The sequence below is a fragment of the Adiantum capillus-veneris genome, chromosome 30 (assembly GCF_014529385.1).
Source record: "Adiantum capillus-veneris isolate H3 chromosome 30, ASM1452938v2, whole genome shotgun sequence".
Lineage (NCBI taxonomy): Eukaryota > Viridiplantae > Streptophyta > Polypodiopsida > Polypodiales > Pteridaceae > Adiantum > Adiantum capillus-veneris.
Window position 1 is genome coordinate 111,478,857 of NC_140960.1, and position 22,124 is coordinate 111,500,980.

At 42.5% G+C, this 22,124-nt stretch overlaps 2 protein-coding genes across 9 annotated transcripts in view; one reads left to right on the forward strand and one right to left on the reverse strand.

The window, feature by feature from the left end:
- The window catches only part of LOC147418614 (uncharacterized), a 69,686-nt gene extending 52,128 nt beyond the window's left edge, over positions 1–17,558 (forward strand). The window contains exons 1-9 of one of the 8 annotated variants that reach the window (XR_015187273.1): positions 13,656–13,682; positions 13,762–13,823; positions 13,908–13,967; positions 14,043–14,114; positions 14,198–14,239; positions 14,313–14,369; positions 14,451–14,527; positions 16,688–16,996; positions 17,085–17,558. Coding sequence is in view for 5 of the 8 variants with exons in the window: in XM_086506812.1 (XP_086362938.1) it covers positions 14,043–14,114; positions 14,198–14,239; positions 14,313–14,369; positions 14,451–14,527; positions 16,688–16,886 (447 nt within the window). In the remaining 3 variants the exon portion in view is untranslated. The other 7 variants (XR_015187271.1, XR_015187272.1, XM_086506812.1 and 4 more) reach the window with 7 other exon arrangements.
- A 174-nt stretch (positions 17,559–17,732) lies between these two features.
- LOC147418616 (uncharacterized) lies at positions 17,733–19,383 on the reverse strand. The gene is made up of 3 exons (XM_086506810.1): positions 19,356–19,383; positions 19,159–19,260; positions 17,733–19,044 (listed from the first exon to the last, which is right to left on the reverse strand). Exon 3 carries the CDS (start codon positions 18,902–18,904, stop codon positions 17,975–17,977), a length of 930 nt encoding a protein of 309 aa, XP_086362936.1. The 5' UTR covers positions 18,905–19,044; positions 19,159–19,260; positions 19,356–19,383; the 3' UTR covers positions 17,733–17,974.
- Between the last annotated feature and the right edge of the window lie 2,741 nt (positions 19,384–22,124).

A 22,124-nucleotide genomic window follows, 5' to 3' on the forward strand; every position in this document is an offset into this window, starting at 1 on the left:
TGTCAAGTGGCCAGTGATCGCACATTAACCTACGAGCGACAAACTCCTATCATCGCATATGGTCCATTTGAGAAATGGGGAATAGATGCAATCGGTCCTTTATCAAGGGCCCAATCAGGTAAACTGGACATCATAGTGGGTGTAGACTACATGAATCGATGGGCAGAAGCAACAGCCACCACCTGCATTACAGCCCAAGAGGTAGCAAAGTTCATTTTTGAGCATATCTGTTGCCGTTTTTGCACTCCTCTTGAGATAATATAAGATAGAGGACCAGGCTTTAGAGGCGATTTGGTGGGAGAACTGATGAAAAAGTTAGGCATCACACGCCGACATTCCACACCATACTATCCACAGTGCAATGGTCTGGTAGAGAAGGTAAATGGAACGATTTGCAAAATCATCACAAAGCAGGTGAACAATCACACAGAAGACTGGGATAAACATCTCATGGCAGCTCTTTGGGCCTACCGAACGACGTTCCGAACATCACTAGGTTTCACCCCTTTCCATCTAGTTTATGGGAAGGAGGAAATTCTACCCATTGAGGTATAGATAGCCAGCTTACGAGTCTTGGCTAGCCAGATACAACGCCCAATTGTAAATCTCCGGAACCATATCCTGGATCTGGAGAGGCTCCAACTAGATAGGGAAGAAGCAATCAATCACTATGCAGCGCAGGTAGAACGATGCCGGCTCACTTTCAATCAAGGGCTTAAAAAGAAGGGCTTGGAAAAAGGTATGTTAGTGCTGAGATACGACAACAGATTTGACACCAGGAAGGACAAGAAATTGCAACCCAGATGGGAAGGACCATTCACCGTCAGGAAACACTATGACAACGGCAGCTATAAGCTGATGCAAGCAGATGGGAGAATTCACAAGACTAGAGTCAATGGATGGAGGCTGAAAAGGTATTTTCTTAGGTTTGATCCAGAGTTCATGCTAGACATTCTAGAAGAGAGAGAACCCTCTAACTCCACCACTAAAGATGTAGAGGAAGGGCTAGAAGCATGAATGCCTCTAGCCAGATGGGAGGGCTAATGATGGTCGATTTTCGAAATCGTGACCGTGAGAGCCACATCCTAAGGAAGGGAAGGCTTGTTACCAAAAGAAGAAAAAAAAAACAAAAGAAAAGATCTTACCATTCACCATACCCCCCCTCTAAGGTTAACCACTAGCGGGGCGCCACCAGTTTGGCCACACATGTCTCCATTATCACCAGGAGACGAACCCCTCTCTCTCCTACTGCCCAGCTCCACAAATATTCTCTCTCTCTCTCTCTCTCTCTCTCTCTCTCTCTCCCTCCTACTCTGCCGTTGCATCACCCAGCCCGGTAAACGCATTGGTGCCTCTGTCACACCCTTCAGCGGGCCACCACATATATTATACTCTCTCTCTCTCTCTCTCTCTCTCTCTCTCTCTCTCTCTCTCTCTCTCTCTCTGTGCTTGTCCACCACCCAGCCCCGGCAGGCCTCTATACCCCCCCCCCCCCTCCCCTATCTTAGTCTAACTCTAGCTCTCTCTCTCACTCTCTCCTTTAGGAGCGGCCCCGCGGGCCTTAGGGCAAGCCACACTCTCCCTCCCTCTATCTCTATTCTCTACCCATGCCCCTCCCTTATTCCCTCACCACTTGCTCTCCCTCTCTGTTACTCCCATGGTGGGAACCCCCCCCCCCCTTATTCTCTCTTAGCTCACCCCCCCTCTCTTCCTCTCTCTCGTTGACTAATGCCCCCTCGGTTCCCGGCACACAGGCCGCCCTCCCATTCTCTGTCGTGCGCCTTTACCCGGCCCTTGCGGGCGCTGTGAACACCACCCATACCCCTCCCCCCTATCCTCACACCCCTCTCCACACCCTCCCCCTCGCTCCCTCGCGCTGTGCGCTCGCTGCAAAAATCGGCCCCGCTACATCCCCCCCCTCCCCCGCCCCCCCCGCCGCTCTCTTCGCGGCCTGCACAGCGCCCACGCTCACCAACACACACACACACACACGCTCTCTCTATCACACACACAGGCCCTCGCGACGCTCTCACACAAACACACACACATACACTCATTCACACACACACACACACCACACACCCCCTCCTCTGCGTCGCCAAACAGGAAAAAAAAATTGAAAAAAAATAATATATATATATATTTTATAAATATACATAATATTGTCCCCCTTTCCCACGTTCGCCAATACACACATATATATATACGCACACTCACGCCCACTCACTCATGTACATATATCCACACATCTACTTATGTGTACACACACACACACACACACACACACACACACACACACACACACACACACACATAAAAGCACACACCGAACTACAAAATACAAAAAAAAAGGAAGATCCATCGGCATCGACACCATCCACAGAAGAAAGCGTCCCAAAGTATGCGACACCGACAACAAAAAGAGCAAATGCGCCGAAGGCATGTCCCGATCGACCCCGAAAAGACGCACGCTACACCGACGCAGAGGCAACACACCATTCGCTGGCATCACGCAACCACGACACCATTTTCTGTAAACCATGCATAGGTTATCATCATCATTTTTTTCAGTTTTCACCCAAGCCTTGTAAAATTCCCAATTTGTAAATTCCCTCTCTCTAGGTGATGGTCACAAAGGCCCACCTAGAGGTTTTCATTTTTAATAACTCCCAAGACAAAGCAAGGGTCAACCACACCGGGCCCACCGCCTTGCTTTGTCTAATCAATTAGCTTACCCTAATCAAACCGGGATTAGCCTAATCCAAGTAGCCAACACCTATAAAAGGGCACTAAGAGGTCACTATCGGGGGGGGGGGGGAGTTCATGAGAGGTCAGCACTTGGTAGAGTTTTAGTGGGAAGAATTGACACTATTGGCATCACAGGGAGGGGACTTGTGTGATGGTTTGCTTTGGGAATTGCACCATGTGAAGGGAGCTACGTCCACCTCTCGACTCCAATGGTCGATGCACACACACATACATGTTCTTGGTAGCAAGTTTCACAATCATTGAGTCGTCTTTAGAGAACGCACGAAGTAGTTTCACCATCTCTTCTCCCTACCTCTCTATCACCACGGTGTGCCGCCTCGCCGGAAGGAAGGTCATTGTAAATACTGCAGAAAAAATTCTCCCTGACATCCCCGAGGGTTTTCATCATTTGTCAATCTCTGTGTGTGTGTGTGTGTGTGTGTGTGTGTGTGTGTGTGTGTAAGTTTGCGGTGTTCACATCATCGTGGTCTGCGTCCTAGCCGCTCAAAGCTAGGTGGTGCCCTGTGTTCGCTTTACCATGACCGTCTCGAGGCGTGCCATCGGCACCCGGCGTTTGCTTCCGTCAATAACAAGAAGGGTTAAGCATCCTCTCTTGCCACTTATTTTGGAAGGGCTAAGATTCATGTTTTTGTAATCCGTCAGTGATTGCTTTCAAGATCGACCAACTCAATCAGTTGCGTACCCACTGATTTTCATGGACAAGCAAAAGACTTGCCATTACTGATTTTTTGGGTCTTAATTTTTGCACTCTATATTTTCAGAGTGCAGATCACGTTGAGTTTTTGAAAGACAAACTCCTAAAGGCTTCTCTCTACTAAGGTGTATAGATAGAGCAAGGTGTATAAACTCCTAAAGGATTCTCTCTACTAAGGTGTATAGATAGAGCAAGCATTTCCAACAGCACGGCTATTCACAACAACCCAAGATTATGGATTTTTGGGTCTAGAGCAGATCTAGTGGTGAATACGATTCGAACTTGAGTGGAACTTTTCTTTTATCTATAGCACTAGGAGTGTTTATATGCATACAGTTTTAGGGTAAGACCATTCTCGTGATTACTCAATCACTTCTTAAAGTGTTGCTGGTCAATTCTTGGAACCATCACACTTGTACTTTCAAGGAAAGAAGTCCACAGACTGCCAAGGGACAGTGGAACTTCCACAGGAATTTAATGCCACGGGAAAACCCAAGGGGGGTCACAAACATCGGCCAAAGGCTATGCCAAGGGCCAACTGCTAGTTAGGCAGTTTTGTGCAAGGTTTAAACAAGGGGTTTGACAATGTTGATTGATTTTAACCAAAGGGTCTGGATTGCAAAGGCAACACCTCAGGTTACATGTGCAATACTACTTGCATTTCACTAATTTTCAATTAGTGTTCCTAGGCCATTGCAACCGGGAAATTTGGGCAGGTGCCTTTCACTCCGACGGATAAGTGAACATATGTTTCACCTCAGGTACGCATCTGTTTTTGCTTTTTGTTTTTTGTTTTTTCTTTTGGTTTTCTTTTCTACATAGAATGCATAAACTATGTTTGCTCTTCAGAGCAATGACACAGTCATTTAGGAGCCAAACAATTTGGGCTATGGTGTCCAAAATAAGTTTTTGCATTATGCAGTTATAACCCCACTAGTCGGGTTTATTTGGCACATGTTGTCACATGGGATACAACATGGTCTAGGGACTCAAGGAGTTTGGTTTAGCCAGTGTGGAGCAAGGCTAATGAGAGTCCCTCTCACTCCGGTCGTAGAGTGTTTGCAGTTACCTCCACACACAAGTACATCTTGTATTGTCGGATGTTCTTTTTTCAGACATCCTTAGTTAAGACAATTCCACATGTGCCGAATATGAGTCTCTGGGATTGACACTGGTGCCCATTATTTCAAGTATGTGTCACGACAAAGTCCCTAGGTGCTGGTCCAATCTGTTTCTAGACCATTTTCAGCACAACATATCAGGAGCAATTTCAGTGGCCAAAAATTGTCGGATACTTAGTATGACTTGTTCATGTACAAGTACTGCTAAACAACAATACAGATGGTTGGTTATACATATAGCAAGGCTCTAAGTTATTAATGCAAAAGTTTCATTGTTTGTCCCTAGAAGTGATTAATGTTTCACCTTCTATTATGGTTCAAACGTTTCAGCAAGGCTTGCAAATGATTGCAGCAGACAGTATTTAGTTTCTTTTTTGAACTATTTACATTTCTCTTTAATGTGTGCTACGAGAATCACATTCGCCATAAGTATTGGCAAAGCTAATCATGGATATACAGGTTTGGATCTATTTTTTGCTAAATGCATACACACTAGGTGTTATGGGCCCCGGTGTTTAGCAAAGGCTGATTTGGAGACGCATGCATATTCATCACATCCATTGCTTATGAAGGATTTTGCACTCTATGTGCAGTATCTCTATGAGATTACTTTTGGGTCTACCAATCACCAATAGAGATCATGGCTCGATTTGGGTGTTTGTGGATCTTTCAAGTTAACCACGATGGTTATTCACGACATTGTTGATTCCTTAGCAATGTTGTACGATATTGTGATCCCTATTTACCAGTCATCTGTAAAGAGTGTTTGTAAATGGTAGGGGAAAAACACCTCAGTACTATCAGTTATCTAAGGAGATAGACAGATTACAAAGTATACTCTTGTGCTAAAGGATATACAAAGTGCATACGTTAGCACCCGACAATCCAATTAGTAAGCATTTATTGCTCTAGTTGGTGTTTGTTTACCATAAGTTACAGCATGTTTGTGACTAGGTTTAGTCTCTTTATGTATAAGTTAGATTCTCAACCTTGAACACTAGTTATGGTGGGGTTGTTTACTAATGAACTTTGAGAACAAGTTAAGGACTTAAACTTGGCTGATGAGTTATGTCAGCAAGTTACTTTCATGGAAAGTGAAAAGAGGTACTCTTTCCGGTACATCTTTGTTGTGACAACTCGTTTAGAATGCTCATGGTGCATTAAAAATGGAGTCTACACACTATGATTGGATAGGAACCGATACAATCAGATGGTTGCACATGGACAACAATGTAAAAAATCAAGATGTTACTCTTGGTTTCATTGAACCTCCTATTGAACAGTGTTTCGGTCAAGCAACGAGCTAGATCCATGACAGATACCACTGTGGAAAACATTAGTGTACATTAGTGTACCATCACTCTTGTTTTCAAGGACAAAAACGCTTCTCCAAGGGGGGAGTAATGCCATGCCAAGGGCAACAACCGTGGAGGTCATGGACCGGGGGCCAAGGACCGGCTGCCAATGGGAAGGGATCCTAGGGCTAGGAGGCTATAAAAGGGATGTTGGGTGGAGGATTCAGACTGGGCAGTCTCAGGGTTTTACATCCCAATTAGCAATTATTGTTTTCTTGGGTTTTCTCTGGTTGCAGCCTCACTCCACCCCTGCTATTAAGTATGGAGCTTGATTTATCCCTTGTAATTTTTTGTGTTAAAAACACACATTTTTAAGGCCCCCATTATGAGGAGAAGCCATCGTGCGTGAAGAAAAATAACTCTCCGAAAAATAAAATAACTCGTCGGAAACCAAAATTTTCACGCCAAAATATTCCTTTTTTTCTGAATATTATGGTCAGATGGTGGTCAGAAAGTGGTCGGAAATTGGCCGGTCATTTGGGTGGTTGGCGGGTGGTCGGAACTCAATGGCCGGTGGCCGATTTCAAAGGAGGATTTGTCTTCTCAAGGGTGGCCACGCATAGGCGGATTGGAGGGTCCGATTTGGACTTATCTACACAAGAGCGGCTACACATGGCTGCCTCTCATGAGAGAGGGCATCCCTTTTGGCCTATAAAAGGAGGCCATGTCTACACACATTTCAGAGTGTGAAGTTGATGCAACAAGGTGGGTGTGAGGTGGTGAGAGTGAAGCAAGGCGGCAGCTCCAAAAGGGTATAATCCCTTTGTAAACTATTCTTGTTTTGAAGTACTAAAGCCGTTGAGTGACTGCTTTCCCGTGGACGTAGCCCACATTGGATGAACCACGTATATTGTGTGTACTCTCTCTCTCTCTCTACTCTATAATCTTGTGTGAGAAAATCTGTCTCTCTCCATTAAGTAATCTACTCAATTATCTATTTAGCTACGTGGTATTTCCTAACAACTGGTATCAAGGCAAGGTTTGCTCGTAGCTAAGTTATCTCAAGGAAAGGATTCCTTGAATTGAGTGAGAGTAATGGCGGAGGAAGGGAAGCTCAAGATCGAGAATTCAACGGCAAAAACTACCAACATTGGAAGATGCATCTTGAAGATTATCTCTATCAGAAGGACCTCTATTTGCCACTAGGTGGTCTTGCAAAGAAGCCGTAATGATGGCAGATGAAGCATGGATTGTCCTTGACCGAAAGGCACTGGGAACAATCCGGTTAAGCTTGGCATCAACGGTGACCTTCAATGTTTCATAGATGAAGAACACGGAGGACTTGATGAAATCACTTGACGACTTCTATGAGAAACCATTGGCATCGAATAAGGTATTTCTCATGAAGCGCTTATTCAATCTAAAGATGGCAGAGAATGGTTTAGTTGCAAAACACCTAAATGACTTTAACACAAACATAAGTCATCTTCGATCGGTGAAAATCAATTTCGATGACGAAGTGCGAGCTCTCCTTATACTATCATCTCTACCGGATAGTTGGGACATCCTTGTTATGGCTGTAAGTAATTTTATCTCTGGCACAATACTCTTAAGTTTGATGATGTTGTGGGTGTTATCCTAAGCGAGAAAATGCGAAGGAGAAACACAGGAGAATCATCAAGTGCGGCACTGTCAGTGGAAACAAGAGGAAGGCCTAAGAAGAGGTTCAAAAACCAAAAGGATCGTGATCGCTCAAGGCGGAGCAAATCACGCACAAAGTCAGTTCTTGAATGTTGGAACTACGGCAAGAAGGGCCACGTCAAGAAGGATTGTTGGTCCAAGAAGAAGGAGTCGGAGTCTCAAGATAAGAAGCCAACATCGGAGGCCAATGTGGCAGGTAAAGTAGAGCAAGATGCTCTAATTCTCTCATTAGACAATGTGTCTAATTCCTAGATAGTAGATTCCGGGGCTTCATTCCATGCGACACCACACAAGCAACATTTCCAAGATTACACCAAAGGTAATTTTGGGTATGTATACTTGGGAGATGATGAAGCTTGTGAGATTGTCGGCAAAGGTACATTTTCTGTCAAAACTGCTAACGAAAATTAATAGAAGCTTAAAGATGTTAGGCATGTTCCTTCTCTTTGCAAAAATTTGATCTCTACAGGATAATTAGACAATGAAGGTCACAATATTGCATTTGGAAAAAAACAGTGGAAGATCTCAAAAAGATCTTTGGTGGTTGCCAAGGGAGAAAAGGTTGGTACACTTTACTTGTGTACTGTTAGCACGCAACCTCAGCTTGCGCAACAGCTATAGAAGTCGACAGTACGGTGTGGCACTATTGGCTTGGGCATATGAGTGCCAAAGGAATACAAATCCTTCAAACAAAGAAGCTTCTACTAGGTTTGAAAGAAGTGGACTTAGAGTTCTTTGAAAATCTAGAAAGGAAAGAAAAAATAAAAAACTTGAGTTGTTTTATTCTGATGTTTGGGGTCGTGCAAGTACACCATCACTTGGTGGCTCATTGTACTATGTAACATTAATAGATGATGCAACTAGGAAAACATGGGTTTATGTAATGAAGAATAAATCCGATGTGTTTTCCATATTTCAAAGGTTGAAAGCCTTTGTGGAGAATGAAACAGATACTAAGGTTAAATGTCTCAGATCCAACAATGGAGGCAAATATTACAGCTAAGCTTTTGAAAGCTTTTGTGCTAGCAATGGTATTTAGAGGCAAAGAAAAACCCCAAGGACACCTCAACAAAATGGGATTTTAGAAAGGATGAACAAGACAATCATGGAGCGAGCATGAAGCATGCGGCTACATGCAGGCCTACCGCTTGAGCTTTGGGCGGAAGCAGTAAGTACGTCTGTGTACTTAATCAACCGGTCACCCTCAACGGCATTGGATGGGGGAGTTCCAGAGGAGGCGTGGACAGGTTAACCGGTAAACTATGTGTTTCTTCAGCGGCTGTGGAGAAGGTGACTTTGGGTATCACCTATGGAATCCTGAAGATGGTAAAATCTTTAGAAGTAGGGATGTAATTTTCAATGAACAAAATATGTACAAAGATTACTTGGAAAGAAAACAAACAAAAAAAATAGGTGATAAGTACATGGAGCTTGAGGACGCTGAAGACTCAAGGAGTGCAAACGGTGACAATGTGCAACAATGTGAACCAAATGAGGAGCCTCAACCTATTCCCCGAAGATCTACAAGAGCAAGTAGACTGCCAGAAAGGTTTGTTCCTTCCTTTAACCATCTCTTGATCTCGGACTCTGGAGAGCCAGAATCATACGAAGAAGCTATGCATCACGAATCCAAAGAAGAATGGATGAAGAGCATGCAAGTGGAGATGGACTCACTACATCGCAACCAAACATGGGAGTTGGTTGAGGTACCTAAAGGTAAGCGGGAACTACAGAACAAATGGGTGGATAAGGTGAAGGAAGAAGAAGGTGGGAAGAAAAGGTACAAGTCTAAGCTTGTGGTAAAAGGGTTTTCTCAAAGGAAAGGTATTGATTTCAACGAAATATTTTCTCCTGTTGTAAGAATGAACTCAATTAGGCTTGTCTTAAGCTTCGTGGCTGCTCATGATTTAAATCTTGAGCAAATGGATGTAAATACGACATTCCCTCACGATGACTTAGAGGAGAAAATTTACATGATTCAACCAAAGGAGTATGAGGTAAAAGGTAAGGAGAAAATGGTTTGTAGATTAAAGAAGAGTTTGTATGGTTTAAAGCAAGCATCAAGACAATGGTACTTGAAGTTTGATCGATGGATGTTGGATCATGGATTCAAAAATTTCACCTTGGATCACTGCGTCTACACGAAGAATTTGGGAGATGGAAAGTTCATCATCCTAATGTTGTATGTTGATGACATGCTGATTGCAAGTACTAACATGCAAGACATCAAAGAACTAAAAAAGGAGTTGTCTAAATATTTTTCAATGAAAGATTTAGGTGCTGCAAAGAGGATATTTGATATGAAAATAACAAGGGACAGGACGAAGAAGACAATAAAGCTATTTCAAGAGGATTACATCAAGAAGGTACTAGAAAGGTTTGCAATGCAAAATGCAAAAATGGTTTCTATACCTTTGGCTAGTCATCTTAAACTAACCAAGGATATGTGTCTAAAGACACAAGAGGAGATAGCCTATATGTCTAAAGTTCCATATGCTACAGTGATAGGTTCTCTAATGTATGCTATGGTTTGTACAAGGCCAAATATTGCACATGCAGTGGGAGTTGTGAGTAGGTTCATGGACAACCCAGGTAAAGAGCAATGACAAGCTGTGAAGTGGATACTTAGGTATCTAAAAGGGACAACAACAAATGCTTTGTATTTTGGAGGAACTGATATTTTTCTTCAAGGGTATGCTGATGCAAATATGGGAGGTGACAAAGACACTCGAAGGAGTACTACTGGCTATGTCTTCATGGTTGGAGGCACACAATAAGTTGGGCTTCAAAGCTACAGAAAGTGGTCTCACTTTCTACCATGGAGGCAGAGTATGTCGCAATGACGGAGGCAAGCAAAGAAAGTCTGTGGCTTCACAGATTCTTAAAAGAGCTTGGATTCAAACAAAACAACTGTGTCTTGTATAGTGATAGTCAAAGCGCTATCCATCTTGCAAAGAACTCAGCCTTTCATTCAAGGACAAAGCACATTCAGGTGAGATATCACTTCATATGCACTCTTTTGGAAGAAGGACAACTAAAGCTAGGAAAGGTACATACAAGGAGTGAAAATCTTGTAGACATGTTTACAAAAGTGGTCAACAAAGAGAAGTAAAGCTTTTTCTCATCTTCAATCGGCATTCAAGGATAAGAAGTCAGGATGGAAAGCAGTCATAGGTTTGGTTTGGAGATTAGTCTTCAAGTGGGAGATTGTTTAGTATGGAGCCTCATTTACCCCTTGTAATTTTTTTTGTTAAAAACACACATTTGTAAGGCCCCCATTATGAGGAGAAGCCATTGTGCGTGAAGAAAAATAACTCACCATAAAATAAAATCACTCGCCGAAAACCAAAATTTTCAGGTCGGAATATTCTTTTTTCCCGGAATATTATGGTCATACGGCGGTCAGAAAGTGGTCGGAAATCGGCCGGTCGTTTGGGCGGTTGACGGGTGGCCGATGGTCAGAAGTCAATGGCCGGTGGCCGATTTCAAAGGAGGACTGGTCTTCTCAAGGGCGAGCACACATGGGCGGATTGGAGGGTCCGATTTAGACTTATCTCCACAAGGGCGGCTACACATGGCTGTCTCTCATGAGAGAGGGCAGCCCTTTTGGCCTATAAAAGGAGGCCATTTCTACACACATTTTAGAGTGTGAAGTTGATGCAACAAGGTGGGTGTGAGATGGTGAGGGTGAAGCAAGGCGGGAGCTCCAAAAGGGTATAATCCCTTTGTAAACTACTTCTTGTTTTGAAGTACTAAAGCCATTGAGTGACTGCTTTCCCGTGGACGTAGTCCACATTGGGTGAACCACGTAAATCGTGTGTACTCTCTCTCTCTCTCTCTCTCTCTCTCTCTCTCTCTCTCTACTCTATAATGTCGTGTGAGAAAATTTGTCTCTCTCCATTAAGTAATCTAGTCAATTATCTATTTAGCTACGTCTTATTTCCTAACACCTACGGGCATGAGCACACTCACAACTTGTGTGCAACACTTTACGGAAATTTCCTCATGGGAACATGCAGGATTCACAACTTCTTGCGCACAAGTTGCAAACCATCCCTCCACGGGAACTGGCTCTAAGCTTCAACTTGTCAGCCTTGAAGGAGATGTGTAGCGGGGTGTTGGTTGGAGGGCGTGCAGTTGAGCTACCACGTGGGTTTGGAATTACTAACACTGCAGGATATGTTACATACCTATCACCACTTTTTATCACTGTAGGCCCTTATTATATTTTCTAAAAAACCACCAATAAATATTATGCACAATAGTGTTGGGTGTTACTGTTAAAAACCAGTAGTTGTTGCCTCATGCATTTGAGGACATAGCTCGTGGCAGGTACCCCCGCTCCCCTCTTGACATAATCATGACACGACCATGCAAATTTACTTCCAGCCGGCCCAAACAAATACTGCACACACCTTGATCTGGCCCTGGCGACGCTTGCAACCTTCAACTGTTGCTCACACAACTCTCCCCAGCAACGACATACCGCATGCTACCTTGTGCTGATCATTGCCCATTGGCCATTGAAGGATGAAGGGAAGTAAGCAGTTTATTTCTAATAGATGACATTTTTAATCAAGGGCTGCTAAAAGAAGACGTCATGCTTGGAAATAAATAGGTTAATGTTAGTTAGCTAGAAGGAGAGAGAGAGAGAGAGAGAGAGAGAGAGAGAGAGAGAGAGAGAGATGAAATGATATATTAACTTTTGCAATAGGCCAAAAAGGCCTATGAGACCACACCGTTATAGACTTGCGAATCTCATACCATGTTTGGGTACAAAAAAGAGATGTTAAAATGAATGTAGGAGAGCTACCAGTTGGAATTGTATGGGGTATATGTGATCATTAATACAATGGGTGCCCGGTACAAGAGGGTGATATAATGGGTCATGAGTCTATCCTCATTTGTAATCTGCATGTTGAGATAGTATGGCTTGAATCGTGTGTTGCAATCCCCGTCAATGTTGTGAACCCCCTTTACTTAGCCATTGCGTCTTGATATCCCTAGCTCCAATGCTCAGTCAATGAGAGTAATTTGGGTGTGAGCATGAGCTAAGATTTGTAGTGGTGGTTGCTCCTCTATTTGTCCAATGTAGAGAGAGAGAGAGAGAGAGAGAGAGAGAGAGAGAGAGAGAGAGAGAGAGAGAAAGAAATGATATATTAACCTCTTCAAGAGGCCAAAATGACCTATGAGACTAGAACACAAAAATGTTGTACATAAAAATAGAGAGAGAAAGGACATGAAATGATTTATTAACATCTTTAAGAGGCCAAAATGACAAAAGGGAATAGTTATCTCAAAGAAAAAATAGCGACCCAAATTCTTCCCTAGATAGATGATAATACCCTGAATCAAGGCCTTTGCCTTCACCTTTTACGAGAGAGAGAGAGAGAGAGAGAGAGAGAGAGAGAGAGAGAGAGAGAGAGATGCCATTGTTGTTACAATTGTTTACATGCCTCCAATAGAGGCCAATAATGTGCTTAGTTGGAAATTTTCACTTAGAGATCTCGTGCTCTTTCATCAAAACAAGTAGAAAGAGTGCTTAGAACACATCTCTTGCTAAAATGCAATGAAAGTTACTCAATTTTTTAATGGCTAGGTTCCAATTGATACACATGGACCATACTCAATATAACATCAATGGAAGTAGTCTTCTATATATGTGTGCGCCTTCATGGGAAAGTTTGGGAGTGGACATACCCAAACGCCGAGTTGAATTGTAGAGCTGGGCACAAGATAAATTTTCAACCTTGAAGATTTACTTACCGCAAGAGAAGCATGTTCATTATAATGACACGGTTTCCTCTTCCACTTCCTTAGGTTACAATACTACCTAGCAATGGATCGTTCACAAACATCCAACTTTCATCCTCTTGTGGCAAGAATGATTCTTCGAATGACAATGTTATTGATAATGTTTTCTTAGTAGAGCTGCAAGGTTTTGTACATTGAGCTTTTGCAGCGAATTTTAAAGTGTTCAAGAAGTTTTTTGAAATATTTATCCACTTTGTATATCTCTGTTTATAGAATTTTGGAAATGACTCTCCTCTAAGCGCAAATTTACCCAATGACTTGGATCATTCAAAAGAAGAAGTGAGAGAGGTAGATTGTGATCTTTTCCACAAAATTAATTACATGTAGCTCCTCAACTTTGGCTATGTTTATTGGTGTTTGTGTATAGTCGACATGGAAGATGTTTGATCTAGCGAAAGATGGTGAATACCATGGCGTTTCAATCATCAAGTATGTTGTGAGGACTTGTTTTTAGTATTGGTTATGTCATGGGTTGAGATCTACTTTTCTGCTTATAGATGATAGTTTATATAGGTGCTTAACCATGCATTAATAGACTTTGACGAGAGAAGTGATATGGAGACATCTGGATGGGTAGACTTCTTTGGTTTGTTATCTTCTTGAGCTAAAAAACTTGGAACTTGCATGCTAATGTCAATTTCTTTTTAGGATGATGATGCTACTCCACCCATTACCATATTAAAAAAGAAGCCAAAGGTCATGTGCTTGAATGAGCTTGTGGTAAGTGTCCCAAACACAAAATGTGAAGAACAAAACTCTATCTATTAATGGTGTTTGAATGATATTTATATGTTTACTTATAGCGTGGAAACAAAGAGAAAGGAAATGCGCCTTCAAAGAAAAAGGTTTGATATGGTGATTTGATGTCATTAAAGGGTGTCCCCCTTGAAAGGGCTCATACAATTCTTGTTTTTGTAGGCTTTGAAGGATCTCACAAACAAGAATTCATCTAACAATAAAGTCATCATTTCAAGGGTCTGCTCATTGTCAACACTTTGGTAGGCACTTTAATTCTCTATTTTTGTAATGTTTTTGAGATGGAATGGTTTTTGCAAGGTGAAGCAAGAGAAAGTGGAAAAGCTAAAAGAGTTACCAAAGTTCTTGCTAGATGCAAAGAGAACAACTCTACCATGGTACAAGCCCTTTTCTCAGTAAACTAATATATTCACACATGTTTGAATGTTGTAAATTGTTTTTATTTTATTACAGATTTGCAAGTCTAAAAAGAGGAATTTGATTCCTTCTCATAAGAAAGTCACATTATTGACTCATGTATTGCTACTAACATCTAAGTTGGTCTTACAAATAAGCGTGTTGCATTGTAAATTTAGTAGATTTTTATCAAGGTCCTTACACAAGTGTTATATACTTTTTGTAGAATGGGACACTTAAGATGACAACAAAAGTAGCCATAGCTCTAAAAGTGATGTGAGAGCACAAGATAGACCTCATGTATAGGCGACTAGTTGACTTTTTAAAAGAGTTGCAATGCACTACTCTGAAGGAATTGTTTGATTTCAAGAAAGAATGCCAAGACTCGAAGGCATTGGATGTTTTAGTGTGTTGGGCCATTGGGAAAAACAAGATTAAGCTCAAAGAAACTAATGATAAAGATATGGGTTAGGATGAATTTGAACTTGTTTAAAATCAAGTTCACTATGGAACTTTGGTGATAAACATTGTCTCTATCTTTGACAACTATTTTGGGCAGTTTGACATGTATTGTGCAAGCATATATCTAGCTCATAAAGCTAAAATATTTTGTGAGACAAGTTATAATTGATACGATCTCAAGGCATTATTGCTCTTGGTATAGTCTTGAATGCTTGTATACTAAATCATTGATTACTATTAATAGTTTTCATGCTAAACAACTAGCCATAAATAATGTTTGAATTAAGGTTATCTCATAATTTGGATAGTTTTATGCGTACAAGATAGAGATTCCTTTCCATATGTGTGAAAAATTTATAGCTACGAAAATACATTAGAGATGTGATGTTTCTAGCATGTTAGTTTATAGCTTGAAAATACCGTAGAGGTGTGAATGTTTTTAGCATGTTAATTTTTTAGGTGTGAATAATATCACTACAAAAAAATTTATATATGAGAATAAGGATCCTTTTGTCATTGTGAAGTGAAAAAGGTTTACCCTATTCAATTTTTTGCACTAACAGTGACCATTAATGTCTCTCTTTTGCATAGAAAATAAGGACAAGGCTCTAGCTAGAATATTTTTTTCCACTGGTTTTCCATCTATCCAAGGTATTTATTAGCTCATAAAAGAATTCAACTTAAGAATGAAAACTTTTCAATGTTAAAAGTGAAAATAATTTACACTCAAGATTGATAATTCTCCCGATTAAGAGTGAAAACATTTATGATTATAAGATGTATGAGCGAAAAATATTTGTACAAGCAATATAAAATGTAGAATGAAAATATTTCTAAGGTGCTAATCTTTACTTACTTTGTGGTACAGTACAATCTTTAAGAGCCTCCATTAGAAAGAATTCGCAGCATGAACTTGCAAGGTTTTGAGTGCAAATTATTTTCATATTGTGTTTTGATTTTTTGTACCATAGGACCAACGATTATTATGTGTTAACAATTTTTTGTCATATGAATTGAAGAAAGAAATAATTATGAGCATGATTATTTTTCACATCGCTACTTTATTTTGCAAGATACACTTTGAGAACAAGAACGCATCGATAAGAAAAATAACCATTGAAAAAAAAAGGCAATGAGAAAAATAATTCACACTTCTCGTGTTTTTTACACATTAGGGTGCAAAAGAGGGTAGAAAAAAAAGGACCTATTTCTCAAAGTGAGAAAATGTCTAAAACTTGTAATGAATTAGTACCTCATCAACGGTTTGCAGAGACTCGTGCATATGAATATGCCAATGGGCTAGATCAATCTCCTGTCACTCCACATAATGTGAAACAGCAAGCCCAATACCAAGCCGATCGTGGTCGAATATTTCCTGAGGGTATGCAACGGAACTGGAATTTATGTTTTGCCCCTTGAGCCATGCCACCAGTCACCGGAGACGATGGAGTCCTATCAGCCCAAGGCATCAGCGTAGGGCAGATGGTAAGGATGCCTACAGATGGGGAAAAAATATAAAAAAATTTTCTAAGTTACGGTACTCAATATGCTCGTGTGAGCTGAGGCTGTCCGACAGCGGGTGTTGTTGGATTACGCTCGTCAGGGCCCAGCGAAGAAACCACTACGCCCTTCTTGTTTTCCTAGTTTATAGCGGTGGCTAATGACGACCGGATTTGCAGGATCACCATGATGAATGAGGGAAGGGTGCAGGCATGTCCTAGAGAAGTGGATGGGCAACTGCTTACCGCCACGATCTTTTCTTCATCAACAGCAATACCATTGCCCAGTTCAACCGCAGCAAGGGCGCTACTCATGTTCATGACATCAATATTACCTTCTTCATCGGTACTGTTCATAGAATCATTGCCTTCATCATGATCCCATCAAGAGTACTAGTGGCTGCCATACTGTTCCTGACATGATCACTTATATGGCATCATCGTCTTCTTCATCGCCAAGAACATTATTGTTCCTGATATATGACGATGGTATTCTGCTCATATGACGATGCTAAAATTAGCACATCCTGAGACTAATTTTAGCATACATTTGGCTAACCTGCCTTGAAATGTGTAGGCACCGGGGCTGCAATTGACATGTAGGGAATGATTGGGAACTATCAATGCAAACATGGAGAGCAAGTAGTAGTAATGCAGTTTTTTCCGAAACTTTGAGCGCCTTCTCTGACCGAAAGCCAGCGTCCTGTGAGTGGATGCTTAAATTTCGGCAGGACAACAAACATGGCACGCCATGTGCGATCAATGACTCAAACATTACTATGGTGCAGGGAGTGTTGTAGAGTCCAGCTCTTCGCTGACTGCATATGCTACTCCTCCTGCCCTCTTCCTCTGGGTGACTTTTAGATCAAGGAGATGCAGGAAGGTGGTGGCCGTGGTTGCGAAAGAAGAAGAGTTTTTGGCCCTACCAAGATTGCTGCCGTAAGTGTGCTGCTCTTACTTGTGCTCTGGTTGGCTTGGCATTGCAGGGGATAAGCTCTAACATTTGCTCTCGAAAGAAAATGACTAGCTCATTCCTAGGTGCCAAATTCAGCAAGGACAAAATCTTCATAAAGCAATGCAAACAGATACTCATATGAAGAATGGTATAGTAATGCAGTGAACGTTATTGGAGAATAAATTAACATACGAAACTTTCTGTTTACCACATTGAAAAACCTACAAGATGTGAAAAATTGGATATTTCTATGTTGCTAAACGTTTTACCACATCATTGAAAACTTGTATGACAGAAAAAAATTTGCTTACTACATTGAAAACAGTAGAGCATGTGAATCATTGGGTAATAGACTGTTCCTATACTTTTTACCCCGCTACAGAAAAATTGTATCATGCAGAAAAGTTTGTTTGTACTACATTGAAAAAACGCAGAGCATGTGGATCGTTCGGTAATGCAATGTTTCTGAGCATTTTACCACTTCTTACTACCACATTGACATGAATTCGTAGCTACTGAATACGGGGTTGGGCAGCAGACTTAGCAGAAGCACGAGCACGAGCATCAGTTATGGTCTTCTTGCACATGCCTAGCAAGGCAGTGCTAAACCAGTTCGCATTGGCCTCAAGAGGGTTCCAACTTGCCTCCAATAACAGCCGTGGTCCACTGAGCATCTCAAGCCGCTTGATCCCCTCATCCACATGCCAAAGGTTGATGGCGTGTGGAAATTGAAAGACTGAATTGTGCTCAGCTACAAGCTGCTCTTGACTTGCTTGATGCTGCTGCCAGCTAGATGTAGACGCTCTCGCTCTACTCCCCCTCTTCCTTTTCTTGACCTCCACCTCTGCCTCTGACCAATGGAAAAGGCTCTCAAGGAACTGCACCTCCACATTGCGCTCCAGCCGAAGGACTGTTGCCAAGAATCCCAAAGCATCAAGAAGAAGGTGAGGAGAAGTGCACATTTGATCAATGTGGAATTGGGCAATCATGTCTTTGGCTGCGTTGTACATGACTTGTGAGAGTTTTGTGGCTGCCTTTAGACTTTGGGGAGAACCTACCACATACTGATTCGGATCTTCGTCATCAGCAGCTAACAATTTCCCAGGAGGAGCTTTGTACTCTGGGAATTTCTCCTCCCAATACCTGTAGAGGTTGAAAGAAGGATTCTTTGTGCAGGGCACGATCAACTCGTTGGTGCAGAACCACCAAGCTTGCAAGAAAGTCAAAGAGCTTGTGATTTTGCCTTTTGAGACAAGCTGCTTCTCATCATTTGACAGAAGTTTGTCACAATGTGCGTTGACAAACCAATCCAAGATCATAAGCTCAAGGTTAAGAAGGTCAGCAAGGACCATAGACTTCTTGCTCCATCTGAGGTCAACAAGCTCAAACAGCAAACTGTTGATCTTCTGGTTCAAATCAGCCCGTGCCTCCATATCCAACATGTACAATGATGGGAGCTGATCGGTGTCAACTCCTTTGTGCTTGGATGAAGAGGCGCCAGCAATTGGGGCAATATGACCAACCTTCCTTTGACTTGTGGGTAGCTGCTCATCATTATGTCCAAACACCTTCCTAGCCTGACCTGTAGACATACATTTTTTACCAATATGACTCGGATGCTCATCATCATGTGTCAAAATCTTCCTAATTTGATCTGCAGGCAGAACTTCCTCATCATTATGACTCGGATCCTCACCATCATGTGTCAAAACCTTCCCAATCTGATCTGCATGCAGAAGTTCCTCATCAATACGACTCGGTTGCTCATTATCATGTGTCAAAACCTTCCCAGTGTGATCTGCAGGCAGAAGTTCCTCGTCAATATGACTCGGCTGCTCATTATCATGTGTCAAAACCTTCCCACAATACCACTTGACTGCAAACACTCCTGACCTGCAACGAGAGGCGGCAAAGGCCAAAGAGGAGGCTCTTAGGGAAAACCGCAAGGTCCTAGCTATTGTCAGGCGCAATCTAGATAGAGATATGTGGGGACAGTCACAACCAAGTCATATTGATGAAGAACATCTGCCTATAGATCAGAAACAATCCAGTTGTTCCCAAAGACTCTTCGAGTTCCAAGAGGTCTACTTCTGCTAGCTTGATGGGAGAACTTAAGCATACACTGTATGGTACAGTTTCCGCCATCATATATGCCCTGGTAAAAGTTTAAGATAGAGACTAAAATCAAAAGCTACTCCTACTAAAAGTTCAAGATAAAGCAGCCATTAAAATCTTGTAGACTCGCCATCAAAAGCTCAGGATAAAGCAACCATTAATAAAATCAAAAGCTTCTAGAGAAGCTTGCGGAAGCAAGCTAGAAACGTTAAAGCAAGATAAAGCAGCCAACTCGTTACACAGACAACTTCCTCCTTGAAGAGAGTGGGTAGAAACGTTAAAACAGCCCGCCATCAAAAGCTCAGGGTAAAGCTACAGAAGCTTGCGAAAGCAGGCTAGAAACGTTAATATCTGCATTGGCAGAAGCGTTCCACTGGACCAAATTTTACAAACCTTTGCGCAAATTTCAGACATTTTTGGCCAGATTTGCAAACCTACACACAGAACCTGCAGACTACAAACCTACAGACGAAAGGCGAAATCATGCAGACTAACAGGTAGAAAATAGGAAAGGTGAGGTGAAAACCTATAGACTAGCTAGTAGGCGACTAACAGGTAGAAAATAGGAAAGGTGAGGTGAAAACCTATAGACTAGCTAGTAGGCGACTAACAGGTAGAAAATAGGAAAGGTGAAAATCTTTAGACTAGCTAGTAGGCGAGAAGGTTGTACCTGTAGAAAAATAGCGTCACACAGACAACTTCTTCCTTGAAGAGAGTGGCGTGCGCGGCGGAGGTGGACGACCCTCAGGACCTAATAACACATAGTATTAAAGAGGGGGGGTAAGGGGATCGAGGGCAGAGAAGTACGCGCACGAAAATCGGAGAGGTTGCAGCCATAGATGGGCACTTAAAAACTAAACCCGGCCACAGACTAAACTCGGCCAGCGCCTATGTTTTAATAATAAAACCCCAAAAACCCGGGCCATGGCTACAACATGTGCGCGCGGGTGGGATGGTTATCCCATGCGGCACAACTTGGACGACGAGGCCCTGGGTTCAAATCGAGTCGTCGCCCGGGTTGCTTTTCGCGTTGACTTGCCGTGCGTCCGGGTTTAATCTGCCTCGGGCTTCCTGGATCCACTTCCGCGCCGTCGATCACCTTACCCCCCCTCTTTAATGTTATGTGTCACTTAGTGTCGTGGGTGGACGACGATTCTCTGACAATGTACAACTCCAATCTCAGTTAATGAGAAAGACTAGTATGTGACCCTCCACACTATCTCGGCACGTAGCATAGGCACACACACGCTATAATCATCCATCCGGAATCCGACGGGTCTTGAACTCAGGACGTGACGCTTATGTTTCGTGTAGAAGCATCTATTATTACTTGTTGGGACATACACATAGAGGACACATACATAGGAAAATCCTTATGCTGTTACGTGAGCTGGGAGATGAGAGGGGGAGTACTACCGCAAGTGCGTCAAGAGGTCTCCTCTTCGCCTTTCTCCAAAACGCTGAAATGATTTTGCGTGGCACGGTCATGCTCAAATGGGATCGACGACTGAGGTGATCTGGGCCGTCAGCAGATGCGCATTTGGTAAATTCGGGGCGTTTGATAAATTCGGGCAAGCTTGTAAATTCGGCACCCCATGTCTTGAACCTCCGACCTCTCCACAACGAGCCATGTGCACTAACCACTATGCCCTCATGTGCATATTGAAATATAGGGGATTCGAGTATGTCATATTGTAAATGTGGGCCGATTAGTAAATTTGGGGCAAATTTGTAAATTCGGGGCAACCTCAGATCTGACGTTCCATGATTGACGTGCCCCGCCTTTTCCTCCTCCACCATTGATCCCATTTGACCATGCCCGTGTGATATAGTGATGAGGGTATGCCTCTCACGTGTTGCTGCGGTCTTATAGTTATAAAAGAAGTACGGCAAGACATGTAGCAACACTTTCTTGGCTTTGTGGTACTTAAATCTCAAAGCATAGGCAAGATGGCCATATCGCCTAGATTTCCCTAGCATCTTATATTGGCAACAACTTTGGAAAGGGGATTTTAAATTTGTGGCTTGTTTTATTTTCTATCATGTACAATGCACATGGGACACTCAAGGTATAAGAACCCTAGGAGCTAGAGACCCGGATCCTCCACCCAACCGCCCATACTTATAGGCTCTTAGCCCTAGGATCCCTTGTCCACACTGCTAGCTGGCCCGTGGTCGGAGTCCGTGACCCCCCTGTAGGGTAGGGCCCTGCCCGTAGGACTCGTGTCCTGACATTACTTCCCCTTTTGGAAGAGTTTTCGTCCTCGAAAACACAAGTGGTGGTATCTTCATAAGAACACTAATGTTTTCCACTGTGGCATCCCTCATGGATCCAACGGTTCGTTGAATCGGAACCCGGTTCAGTGGGAGGTTCAATGAAATCAAGAGTAACATCTTGAGTTTCCACATTGTTGTCCGTGTGCAACCGTCTTGGTTAACCGACCCATAATCAAAAGAGAGTGAAAGCTCCATTTAGAACTCACTTGAGAATACTAAACGAGTTATCACAACTAAGAGGTGTCTAAATGCATACCCAGGTTTCAGACT